The sequence below is a fragment of the Astatotilapia calliptera genome, chromosome 15 (assembly GCF_900246225.1).
Source record: "Astatotilapia calliptera chromosome 15, fAstCal1.2, whole genome shotgun sequence".
Classification (NCBI taxonomy): domain Eukaryota; kingdom Metazoa; phylum Chordata; class Actinopteri; order Cichliformes; family Cichlidae; genus Astatotilapia; species Astatotilapia calliptera.
In genome coordinates, this window is record NC_039316.1 from 24,542,113 (window position 1) to 24,555,833 (window position 13,721).

Consider the following 13,721-nt stretch of genomic DNA (forward strand, 5'->3'; position numbering starts at 1 on the left):
CAGCAATATCAATCAGAGCAAGATTTTCAGCATAAATCATTCAGCACACTTCATCTCTCTTTCTGTCCACGTCGCGTCCATGCTGTGCAGCTCAGCCAGCTGAGTCAATGCAATGCTCCCTTTCCTCCACCCAAACTCCTGCCGACCTTCACCCGTACACCTGCACGTTGCAGACACTCAGAAATGAATTCTTCTGGAAAGGCCTCGGTCTCAGCGGGGGAATGAGGCGTTCAGTGAACCAAAAGGGCCTCTGTAACTAGCTGCTGCTTCTTCACAATGAAGAAAAGCTGGCTGGCTCATTTCAGCAGCAGCAAACATTCATCTCCATCCAGAGTGGAGGCGATTGTGGGATGTAGAGCTGGAGAAAAACAAACACGGCTAAAACTGCTAAGACAATAAAATGTTTCTAAGGACAAGAAACTAATTTCACTTTCTTCAGTTGGGTCCAGGAGAGAGGGCAGATACAGGGCTTGTTGTTGTTGTGTGTCTCTTTGTGGGTGTTGTACTTGATTTTGTAGCTGTTTTGCATGCATATTTTTTCTTCTTTGTGGTCATTTGTCAGTTATCATGACTGTGAATCTGCTTGCTTAGGCTGCTGCCCCCGCGACCCGGCCCCGGATAAAGCGGATGAAGATGATGGATGGATGGATGGATGGATGGAATCTGCTGGGTTCACTTTGTGATTATTTTGAATCTGTTTGTGGTCATTTTGCCTCCAGTCGAGTTGGTTTGGGCATCTGATTAGGATGCCTGCTGGGTGTGGCATTTGGGTGTGTCCCATTGGGAGCACATGATGAACATGTGGCTCAGCTGGCTCCTCGGGCTTCTTCTTGAAGAGCTGGAGGTGATGGCTTGGGAGGACATGTATGTTTAGACAGCTTGAACCAGGATAAGTGACAGAAAATGGAGAATGTAGGTGAATAATTTTTTTTTTTACATTTAGCATTAAGGTCAAAATAATTCTGCTTGGAGTCTGAAATGATTTCCACACTAATAAAAATGCTGCGACTGCATCTGAGACCGGTGCAGCTGTGTTTCTGCAGATGTGAAGGCAGTGTTTTTGCCATGCTTCTTCAAACTGACTGACATGCGTACACTTCAGCATTTCATTCAGCAAACTTTCAAAAGGTGAGCCATCACTGCATGGAAACGTTGGTAATTTCCAGCGAATTCTTAGCTGAACCAGGAGAAAAAATTACAAGCTGCTTTTTTTCCTGCTGAAAACACCGTTTGTAGATTTGATGTTGAACGCAGGAAGCCAGGTTGTAATTGATCCTTAATATCATGCAGATCCAACATGTATATTTGAGTTTTTACCACCAGGGCTGGACTGGGACAAAAAATCGGCCCGGGCATTTTGACTAGAGACTGGCCCACCAAAAATGTGACGTCATTCAGGGGTAAAACCGCAAAGGATTCTGGGAACTTGTGGCAAGAGTTACTAGCGCATGCAGGCTTTCAATTGAACTCAGTTACACAGCGATAAAAAGAAACACAAAAAATGGCAAGAAGCTGTTGTATTATTAACTGCAATAGCCGGTGTTGTGCCAAAAAGTGATTGTCTGCCAAAAACTGATTTCCGGTATTTGCCAAAAACTGATTGCTCGTATTTAAATTGCTATAAGTAACTTGTTGGGCTATAATATGTGAAACATATGTCAAATGCATCCCTCATGGATGACATAAAGTCATCTCTCCATCTCCATCTCTCTCTCCTGCTCTTTTATTTCTCTCTCTTGCTCCATCTCTCTCTGCTGCTCTTCTGTCTCCTCTGTCACAGACTTCTCCACTTTTGATGATAAATCAGCCTGGTGCAACATGTAAGGATTGGCACAATTTGTTAAGATTTTGAGGAGTTTGAGAAACTAACCTCAAGCATAAAATAAAATTTACTATCAGTAACTTCATAGCACCCGCCCAGCAGTATATAAACTCCGTCATGCTAGCTAGTACGCAGTACCAGTTATTTTAAGCGACTGTAAAAAGTCAACACAACGAAAACAAACTACAACTAAACTTGGTTTATATCTGACACAGATAGACAGCAGGTCATAACTCCTCCTCTTGCCTCCCCTTTCCCTTATCCACCTGCTGGCCTCCACCACTTGCTGATGTTGCTAAATCTGTGGAAGCTATGCCATAGCTACCGACAAACAATTCAGTTATTTTTACACATTTGGCAGCGTCTGCCTGAAGGGCTTGTTTCTTTTTGGCCCTAATTTTTTCTTTTTTTTTCTTTTTTCTTTTGCCTGTCCCGTTTGGCTCTTTTGCCATCAGAATTGTTGTCTAAAGGAAAAGAAAGATGCCCAACGGATTTACTTTACCAAATTGACCATCCCAGCCTTGCCGTAATGGTCCATTTGATTCACCTTTTATTGTTTATTTTATTTTCACTTACTGAATACGGGACTGGGGGAAAGAAGGGGAGAAAGAAAGAGGGAATCCATCCAGAGGCCCTAATTTTTTCTGCACCTCCTTTCCTTTTTTTGTTCTCCATTTTCTTTAGTTCGTCTATAAGATTGCTAAACAAGGGGGAGGGTGCATCCGACCTCCTCGGCTGTAATTGGTCCAGCCCAGAGTCGATCATGACCAATTGGCCAATCCAACACCTTTCATCATTTATACCCTTCCAAAAAAAAAAAAAAAAAAATTGATCGGCCCATAAAATCAAAAAATCGCCAGCGGACGAATGCCCGGTATGCCCGATGGCCACTCCAGCTATGTTTACCACTGTGGTAGCTTTGCAAGTGAAATACATATAAATATATTTGTGTATACATGACACTGTGAACTCAAAGGCCCAATAAAAATCTTTTAAAATGGGAACATTTTAAACTGTGTCTGTGTCTCTGGTTATCCTTTAGTCTTTTATATTTTTTATCTTTATTTTTTTATTTAAAAAATATATGTCCAACACTCCTGCATTTACAGTGTAAGCTTTACTGTGTGTAACTGCCACTGCATGTGAAGGTATAAAAAGAAGGTGAATAAAAGTCCTTAAAAATGTCAAGACAGGTGAAGCCAGAGGAAGACATGAGGAAAAAAGTAAAACAGAACTCTTCAGTTCAACCCGTTTTATCTGTGTGCTACCTAAATAATAAATAATCAAAGCAAATTAATGTATGTGTCTAATGTATTTGAATGTTCCTTTACGATATTTTGACTTTTTCCATCTTATATATGGGCGTGATCTTCAGCAGACCAAACAATAAATATTAATATATATTTTAAAAAATCACATTAAATTAATATAGTTATTTATTTGTTTTATTCTTTTAACTACCATGGCACATTTTAGCGCAAAGAGAAAAGTTTTATGGAGCAGTGTTGCATTAAAATATCTTGTTGATTAAGTTTTGCTTTAATGACCAGTACTTTAAGAAAAATAATCATCACACTTTAAACATCTGGTCTTGAAAGGAAAGAATAACACCTGATATGCAACATCCAAACAAGCTAATTATCCTCTGCAGTAGGTTATGCTTTTATTTTAAAATGTTTGCTTCTACTTTCCACTTTAAAACAGCTATAGATATTTTAAATAACCAGATTAAAAAAACATAAAATTAAAATTAAAAATAACATTTTTAATGCAGTAATTTAAATCTCATAACTTATCTTATATCCTTTTTTCTAATGGCTACCTCTGAGAAGCAGAATCTTCCCAGTAACAGATTTTTAGTGTACCATCTTCTAGTGATGGGATTTCTGGCTCTTTTTAGAGAACCGGCTCTTTCGGTTCGGCTCACTGAAAAGAGCCGGCTCTTTCGGCTCTGAACCGCTCTTCAGGTTGTTTTGTTGCTTTAATTAATTTATTATTAACAATAATATGAAATTATGCACAAAAGGAATTACTAATGTAAAAAAAAAGTGGTTTTATTTATATATGTTTATACATAAATATATACAGTGGCCCATAGAGACAAAACACATACAAACTCCAAAAAGCACGCACAAACTCCGAAACACATTTCTAGCGTTAACTGAACTTCAAAACAGAGCTACCTAAATCACTTAAATTACACAACTGAAAGCATATGTGTATTGTTTGTGTATTTCTACACAAGCACTTATATATATTCAAAAATTTTAAAAAAAATGTTCATTTACCTGCTACTACCACACACCAAACCCGGTCATTGGTACTTGCTGGCTTGTGTAGCCTCTAGGTAACAAAAGCTCAACGCCAGGCCTAGCATCCTGGAGCACTTCTGTTGTGTTTTGTACGTGTTTTGGAGTTTTTACGTGCTTCAGGGTTTGTGCGTGTTTTGAAGTTTGTACGTGCTTTGTCTCTAGGGGCCACCGTAAATATACTTTTATTTATTCACTCCACATAAAATGTAATAAATAAATCATATAATACAAATAGGGCTGTTCGATATAACGATATATATCGGATGACGATATAAAAACATCTATCGTTTCATTTTACGCTATCGTTTGTTTTGTGGTGTCGCAAAATAAACTGTTTACGGCAATATTTTTTCATTATTTTGATGGTTATTGTAGTGGCTTTATTAATTTCCTACAGTTCTCTCTTTCTCTTATATTTAATATAACCACACTACAGACAGACAGGCGTTTGTTTTTATGCGTTGTCGTTATCAACAACGACGGTAAAACCACCGCGTGTCCGCTTGTTCTACATAAACCTTTCACAATAAAGCTCAAGATCCTGTTAAGACTTCAGACTTCAAAATAAACTGAATCACGTGAAAGGGTATGCAGAGTGTTTGCGGATGAGAAGCAAAAAAAGAGCCGTCAGGTGCTAAAAAATAAACCTTAGACTCAAACATTAGAACAGGCTTTTCCCTGCAGCACGCTGTGTAATAAATACTCACAAAGAAAACGGTGGCCGTTACAACTTGTGTCTAAAAATGTATAGTTTCATGCATCAGTTAAAACACTCGACTCCAGGTACATGACGCCCAGCTGGAAACACTTCACGCAAGTTGAGCTGCCCGAGATTCACAGAATTTACATAAAAAAGCTACATTTTTGTGATTTATATCGTTATCGGACGATAGTAGAGGTGGGAATCACCATATATATTATCACGATACTTAACGCACAATACGATATTATTGCAATTTTTAAAAATATTTTGCGGTATTCAGATTCTGTACATAAAGGTAAACTTTATCAATATTCATTTTATCTAATGTCAAAGTCTCACACTCAGTCTTTGTCTCATTTCAGTCAGTTTTATTGGTGACAAACTGAACGGTTTGTATTACAGTCTAGTCCAACTTAACTGAATGCAACCATCTGGTATAATTATAGCTATTCTGAACTATGCAATTTATGATAACTATGCAGCCCATTCAGCAACTGAAGAATTTGAAAGTAAATTAAAACAAAATATAATTTTACATTAAATAAAAAAGTTTTAAACTTAATTAAAATAAATCATGTCTTAAATTAAAAGAAGTAAACTGTCATGTTTATTGCTGCCAAAAAACAAACACATTTGGACAGTGAAGGAATGTCAGGATTCTTGCTCAGAAAAAGGATCAACATGCTCTGAAGTCAGAGTTCCAGTCCACAAAAACTTTTTTTGTAACAAAATATCGATTTGTTCTGTCCCTGTATCGATACATTATTAGCAAACAAAATATCACGATACTATACAGTATCGATTTTTTCCCCCACCCCTAGACGATAGATGTCTTAATATCGGGATATGAGATTTTGGTCATATCGCACAGCCCTAAATACAAAAACCAACTATTTACATTTCAACTTTTAACTATTTAAATTTTCAGCTTTTTCCTTTTAAACAAATTTAAAATGAAACAACACAAAACCTGCAAACCACAACACAATTAAATATAAATTACAATATGAAAACAAAAAGAAGATGCACATTCTCTGTCATATGGGCCTGCATGAATAAACTTTCTGAATCCTTTATCATCCACAGCTTGTTGAAAAGGCTGTGGAAGTCCCTATATTAAACACGTAGACCTGTGACACAAAAATCACCAAACTCGGACGACCACAGACTGTTTTCCTTCGTGGTGATTAAAGAAAACGCTGGGTTGGCATGTAAAAGGGCATTTATTCCCTTCAAAGACCTGCAGTTCAAAAAAGCGCCCCTCTGACAGCCAAACCCATCTGTTCTCTGATTGGATTGTTACATTTGTGATTGACACGACATTGACCAATCAGATGAAAGGAAGAAAAATAGGGTCAAAATTACTTGTAACTTGCAGGGTTTTTTTTGGCTAAGTCCACACACAAATCTTTTTTACACATACAAATCTTTTTTATGCACGCACAAATCTTTTTTACACATACAAATCTTTTTTACGCACATACAAATCTTTTTTATGCACACACAAATTTTTTTACACATGCAAATCTTTTTTAGGCACACACATTTTTTTTTTTACACATACAAATCCTGATTTACAAGTACAAAATATTTATGACCACATTTTGAGCCCATACCTGTGCTACTGCAAGTGTAACTACTGCCCCTCCCCCCTCTGCTCAGCGCAAAGCACAAGGCTGGCATGCAGAGTGAAGCGGAAAAAAGTGGAGAGAGAGGGTGAAAGAAAAAAAAACCCAAAAGGAGCCAGCTCACGTAGTTCACGTCAAAGAGTCGGCTCTAAGAGCCATTTCGTTCGCACCGACACATCACTACCATCTTTCTAGCTGCTGAAGATAGGCTAGCTCTGAAAGTGAAGGACTTTCAGTTAAGTTTATTCGGAAGGTGAGGAGGACAGGCAGCGGCTAATGGAGAAAGAGGATGACGGCTTAACAGGTAAATAGTTATTTGTGTAGTTTGTATATCAGTTTGTTGAAGAGTGCAGAGAAAAATGGTGAACATTAGCTGGACTGTTAGCTGTGCAGCTAGCTAGGTCCCATTAGATTTTGTAGTTTGTAGTTTTAACTTCACCTGAAGCAAAGTTTCACTCAGTTTTAGTTCTCCTCTCAGCTAAGGGTATATGAAAATATAGAAAATAAAAACGGATGGACTGTGTGAGCTGTAAAATAAAGTCATGGGTTTATTTCTCTCTAGCGCTCTATTAGCTGCCTGTCCAAAAATAGATGCATAATATATTTGGGTAAAATTGGGACAAAATGATCACCACTACCACATGCAGCATGAAGGACATAATTTCATTGTATCAGTGAATAAATGCGTTACATATTTTGTATTGTCCTGTGTACTGTCTATTATACTGTGGCTCATTGGATAAGCACTCAGTTAAAATGTGACAGAAGACACTCACTAAACTTAGTTTAGTTAACTTAAACTATAACAATTAAATAAATTAACACCTTCAAATGTAAAAACTAGACTATAAAGAACAGTAAAATTAGCGATAAACAATAAACAGAAAAAAGGAAAAATGTGTAATTTTTGTTAATTTGGCTTTAATATTTAAGTTCAGTCAGTAAAGAATTTAAATAAAATATAAGAAGTAAAAATACCCCCCCCCCCCAAAAAAAATGCATTAAAGGTAAAAGGAAAAAAACTCCAATGAGCAAAAAATGTAAATAATATCCAATAAAATTAAACCTGAGAAGTAAAATTAATTAAAGGGAAGGAGAACAAAAGTTAAAGTTTCACTTTTTTATTTTAAGTTAAGACTGAAAGAAAATATAATTAAACCTATTTAAAATATAGATATTATTAAAAAAAAAAACACACATTAAATATGCTTAACCTAATAAAACTATGTTTCTAATAACATTTCTACATTCTACATTCATGCAGTTAGTCAGCCCATCAGTTTTTGGAATGTGGACTTCCTGAAATATTTGCCCCTATCTTTTAGGACTGAGTCGAGCCGAGTGGTTTTCCACGCAGGCTAAAGTGGCGGTGGCGGTGGCTTTAATAAGAAACCGCCCCCCGGGTATGAGCGGCAGGCAGTACGCTGAGGCTCTGGGCTGCAGGCTGAGGAGTCAGGATGAAGGCTGGAAGAAGAAAGCAGAGGAGCTGCAGCGGGAGGTGCTGAGGCTGCGGCAGGAAGCACTGATCGCCACAGCGACATGTGCCTCAAAGAGCAGCACGCAGGTGGCAGGTAGGCCTTCCTCCAGAGTCAGCTCACTGAAGTCAGAGTGGCTTATTAGTATAATTAATAAAGAGTTTTTAATTTGAATTAAATCCTGTAGAAATGCTGCTTATTTACAGAGTCTACTTCTAAAACTCTATATGGCACATTTATATGCGCTCTCCTTCTTTCCACACTTACTGCCCATCATTCCTCTTTTATGTGGGAGACCTGTAGCTGCCTGCTGGTTCTCGCCAGGCGCCATGACAGGCTTAAATGATGATATCATTCATTTCCCATACCTGAATGAATCCTGGTTCCCAGCAGAGGCTCCATCTTTTTGTCATTTAACAGACTGTTGCATATAAAAACAAACAGAGCTATAAATAGAGCCACCTTTATGAAACCTTTTGTTTCAAGGAAAACGTTTGTCCTCCTAAATCTAAACCTCAAGGGCCGTAGGGAGACATTTAGGGCTACCGAGGTGCATCTGCTGTCAGGGTTACGAGGTAAGACGGCTGTAATTCTGAGATCAGAAGCCCACTGATCTGTTTTTAGAGACCTTTAAAACAACAAAGCATTAGGGTTCATCTCAAGGTCAAAAATGAAGTTTTACCTCTGAGAAACTCTTAAACGTACACTTTAAGTAAATACATATTTATACGAAATTAGACTATCAGTCTGGCCCCTAATGCTTCTTCATTAGATACTATAAATGCCACACCATTAACGATAATGTTCTAAAAGTATTTAAAACAGTTTCCCTCTTTAAAAAAAATGAGGTGTTTAGAGGTGTGAGCTCTCGATGTTTTTGAGTGTGAAGAAGAGCGCAGGCTGAAACATAAACTCCAGTTTATGAGATGTCGGCACCTTGTAACTTCCAAGGTCGACAGTAAAATTCGGCTGAAGGCAGCTCAGTGACAGCTTGTCCTGACGACGGGGATCATATTGGAAATAAGTGACTGTGATTATCTTCTTTATGGCATAATTACATGATTATTATACTATTTATATTAAACCAAGCCATACATATGCTGCCAGTATTGCCCCGCCCACAGGCCGCGATGGCCTCTTGCCCCAAAACCGCTTTATTGATGAGAGTCTCCTGACCTTCATTCGCCTTTTAACTTAAAGCATTCAGAATTCAGATGTTAAAATACCAAATTAACGCAAACACACACACAAACCCATTGAGGCAGAAGGAAACGAACATGCTGTGCGCTCGATTCATTCTTCTGTGTAATTCTTTTTGCAGACAGCAGCAGGATGGATGACCCTTCCCAGGATTTGTTTGGTCCAGGAAGAGTGGAGTTCAGCGAAGAACATCAGCAAGACTTTGACTCAGAGACTCCCGAGCTCTTCCTGCATAAAGCCAAGCCTGCCGCCGCTTCCCCTCCACCGCTGTTTCCCTGCAGTCACCGTGATGAAGCCACGCTGCATCCTCATGTGCAGTTCATGCAGTCGCTGTGTGCCCTGCACCGAGTGGATGGGAACAGCAGAGGAGTGGAAGCTCTGTGGTTCGGGTGTGATGGAGACGTGGGGTCAGTACTCGCTGACACCGTGTGCCAGCTCCTTGACTCTGTGGCGGCCGCCTGCAGGGATTCTTCCACGCTGGAATCACACAACCTCCTCCTGAAGGCCTGCCAGATCGCTGCCCAAGCGATGGACCTCTACTGCTCCCAGCAGCTGCCGTCGGCTGAGCTTGTAAAACGTGTGGAAGAGCCACTGAGGGAGCTGAGCAGGATGCTGCTGCACAGTGATTGGCCCAACGGGGTGAGTACAGGAAAACCTTCCCCGAGGTTAGAGCTGTACAGTTACAGGTTTAAGCTTCTCAGTGCGGGCTGCAGAGGGTTTGCTCTGTTTGAGTCTCCATAATTTACACAGTCGCTTTGTTTACAGAAGCTTTGAGCTATTTTACAGTTTTTGTTTAGTCTGCAATGATCTGCAGATTCAAAGAGATTTTTTCTTTACATTCTTTTGCTGTCTCACCAAACCTTTCCCAACTTCCTGGATTTAGTTTTTGGGTGTGTTTGTTTTCATTAACTTGTTGCCTGATGGACATGTCCTCATCGTTTTCTGTTTAGTTTCCGCCTCAAGACAGCCTGTGTGAATGTGTGTGTGAATGGGTGAATGTAGTGTAAAGCGCTTTGGGGTCCTTAGGGACTATGTAAAGCACTATACAAATACAGGCCATTTACCATTTGCAGGCCATTTACAACAAACGCTCCCAGTTTGTAGACCAGTTGGACTGTTGTGTGTTGAGCCATTGCTGGCTTTCAGTATGCCAGTCAGTTATGACTGGAGCCAGTCGTATCCTCTTTTCAGCGGTGGTAATCGTGGGTAGTTTGGCTTCAGCCCAGTGCTGTGAGTGTGTATCGTGGGGAGTTTCTTTGTTTCATGCAGCAGAGATCTGCAGAGTAACTGGCAGACAGAGAAGCACAGAAGAATGAATGATGGTGAAAGTCACAGAAAAAAACAGAGTGTCTTTGTTTGGAGACGTTCAAGGGCACCACTGATGTCCTAAACTAAAGTCAGCCTCACACTTCTTTTATGACAACATAGACAAAGTATGTGAAGATTTTCAGAGTTTGGACACCAACATGGAGAAAAGACTACAGCCCCCAAAATGTGCTTACTGTAATCATGTCTCATCGATGTGTTTTTGCACTGCAGTTTTTCTTTTGTGATCTTTTCTGTTTGGGTATTTTGTGTGAAACGTGCTCAAAGGCTCATGCTAACGGTTTCATTCACACAGGGATCATCTCCTTTGTCTTTGTGTCTGTCTTTATTTAATTTTTGGGGGGTTTGTGTGAAAATATGTGTCGATTCAGCTGAATGTAGCAGCAACGGAGAGCTCAGAGGCAAATGTAAAAATTGATCATTAGCCCAGTGAACCACCAACAACCACAGAGTGTGATTAGGGGTGAAAGAGACGCGTCGCTGGGGTGGATTTAAAAGCCGGCTCTGCAAACAGCACAACTGTTTTCAGTCTCTCCAGTTTTTCTTTTGATCAATTACTCTGTAAAAAACAGAAAAAAGAAAGAAAAGACTCAGTTACAAAGATATAAAACAGAGGAGCAACTCTGAGGCTCTCAGAGAGGCTGCGAGTGGCTGTAGCAACGCAGATATTTGTTGTGCAGAGAGTTAACATGTTGCTGTCTTTGTTTTCATCCTCATGAAACTGGAGATTTTTCTTTTTTCCACATGAATTCTGAACAGTGTTTGTTCGATGTTGCTCTGCCGTAAGTGTACACAGTTCGACATAACCGGTGGCCCGATGTCCAGTTTACGGGACACTAAACCTGGATGCACTACAGTCGACATCAAAACCTTCACATGTAAAAAAATTATATTTCCTCCAACCAAGATGAAGAGAAACATCCAGCCACCACTGCTTTGTGTTATACAGCAAAATAAATGAAAAGCTAAAGCTCTCTGTATGCAGATGAAGTTTTATTTCTCCAGTCTCTCAATTCCTCATATTTCTTGTAAACTTTGCTGCAGGCCAACAGCAGCTGTCCTCCTTCTTTCTAATAGAAGTGCCTGTAGCCAACAGGGGTGACTGAAAGCTGCAGTTGGTCAGTTATTTGCAGATGTTTATAGATTAATAATAGAAGACTGATAGGATGTGTAGTGGGGGTCACAGGTCAGGTGTATTTTCATTACTGAAAATCCTCGGCTTGGTTTGGATGAGGAACTATGAATTAAAGTGTGAGTAACACTGAAGTGCTGCCAGTCAAATCCACTTGATTGATTTATAATCAGTAACTGTGAACACATACTGTAAAACAGCTGCTGTATGTGCTTACAGCAGTTTGCTGATCTGCAGCATTCAGTTGCCACGTTGGATTAGACATCCCATCTCAGATTCACCCTGAGGTCAAACTGTGCAAAACAGCAAAAGACCCAAGAGCTCCATCTGAGACTCTACCGGCCTCAGTCAGCCTGTGGGAGGTTAAAGTTCACGAAAAAGACTGAACAAGTACGGCCTGGTTGGAATGGCAGCCATATCTTTGCTCTAAGCTTCCTGGAGCCATTTAAAAGAAATGCAAATGAAGGGACAATAATATGAAAATAATAAAAACTGTTAATACATCAAACAGATGTAGAGAAAGAGAGAGCATTACAGCATATCTAACCAGCATGTCTGAAGATCCAGAGAAGTCATGTGATTGTAAATGATTTACATTTACAATTTTATTCTGCGCTTTATTTTATATATTTATATATTTTACTAATAATCACAATAATGCAGAGTGAATTCAAACTGAGCAACATCAGCCGGAAGAACAGGGTTTAACTACGACACCAGCAGCAGCGCTTGATCATTTTAAAAGTATGTGATATATGCAGTGTTGGGTAAGTTACTTTAAATTAGTAACTTAGTTACATTACTAGTTACTTCTATCAAAAGTAACTCAGTTACTTCAAGTTACTCGTTACTTTCAGAGTAACTAGTTACTAGGGAAAGTAACTTTGGTTTTACTCAGAATTCTCTTGTTAATGTGTTGCTTCCGTAACCCAGCAAGATTTCCAGTCTTCTAGCTTGCTTACTTGCCACAAGTGCACTGTGCCACCAACCAATAGAAAGGAAAAGATAATGTGCACATTCCCACGAGAGAAATCCCACGCCTGATTCTATCCTAGCCTGCTTTTTACATCCAACACAAAAACTGCAGTCGTGGTGCTTTCGATTGTACTCAGAACTCGGAAATTCTGCCTTCTGAATAGGGAGATGTAGGTAACACCAGACTGCAGATGAGCTGCATACAGGGCTGGACTGGGACAAGAAAATCGTCCCGGGCATTTTGACTAGAGACTGGCCCACCATTATAGGAAAAATCATGAAGCCTTTGAATGAAAATAAACACTGTTGTGACAGTGATGTACACTGTTCTGATGGTATATATGCATCAATCTATCAATTGTTTGTTGCAAGACTCAGATAATTATTTTTTAAAAGTGAGACATTTTAAATGAGAATAAAAAAGTATTTCCTTGTGCCCCCCTTTCCCTTTTAATGCCCTACATGGACCCCTGGCAACACTTTGCTAGACCCGCCCCTGCACAGTTACCAGCTGTCAGCTACTTAGAAAAGGATCCTGGTGTTATTTGTCTCTCAGAAACAGTTCATAACATCCCTTCAACTCATTCATGTTAACTAAAAGGTAAACCTGTTTCTCCATCACAGCTCTGATGATTCAGTAAGGACATCTCCTGCTTTCATCTTCATGTTTCCCTCTCACCAGATAACCAAACCGATATCATGACCAGCAGCTTTTTTGCAGCTGTGGCTCCAGCAAACATCAGCTGATACTAGAAATTAATATTAAATAAATTCTAACAACAGCTGATCAAGCTTAAAAGTGCTGCTGTTGTTTAGCGCGACATCGGCTGGTTTCCTCTTTCTGGCGAAAAGTGGGCGATAAATAAACAAGAGAGCCGATCAGCTGATCATTGATCAGTTTCATGACTGAAGTAGAAACAGGAGAGGGAGGGGCAGAGAATGAGAGAATAAGAGGCAGCTGTGCAGCAAAGACACAGAATAAATACAGCTTTGTGCCTTTTTCATTCTAGCTGAAGTCCGGGACAAACTGTGTTCCTTTTCACCTCAATACGAAACGCGTAATTCTGAATACCAGACGATTCCGTTTTTTACGGGACGGTTGGCAACTCTAATAATTAACTTTATGAACAAAATAAAGTTCAACATCA

The 13,721-nt window shown here is 39.5% G+C and overlaps 1 protein-coding gene across 3 annotated transcripts in view; it reads left to right on the plus strand.

Annotated features, from left to right (window-relative positions):
* The first annotated feature begins 6,604 nt into the window (after positions 1-6,604).
* The window catches only part of mei4 (meiosis-specific, MEI4 homolog (S. cerevisiae)), an 80,003-nt gene continuing 72,886 nt past the window's right edge, over positions 6,605-13,721 (plus strand). For all 3 annotated transcript variants that reach the window (XM_026142479.1, XM_026142482.1, XM_026142480.1), the window contains exons 1-3: positions 6,605-6,769; positions 7,791-8,036; positions 9,262-9,779. In XM_026142479.1, the coding sequence (XP_025998264.1) occupies positions 6,742-6,769; positions 7,791-8,036; positions 9,262-9,779 (792 nt within the window). In that variant the 5' untranslated portion in view covers positions 6,605-6,741. The remainder of the gene's footprint in view (positions 6,770-7,790; positions 8,037-9,261; positions 9,780-13,721) is intronic.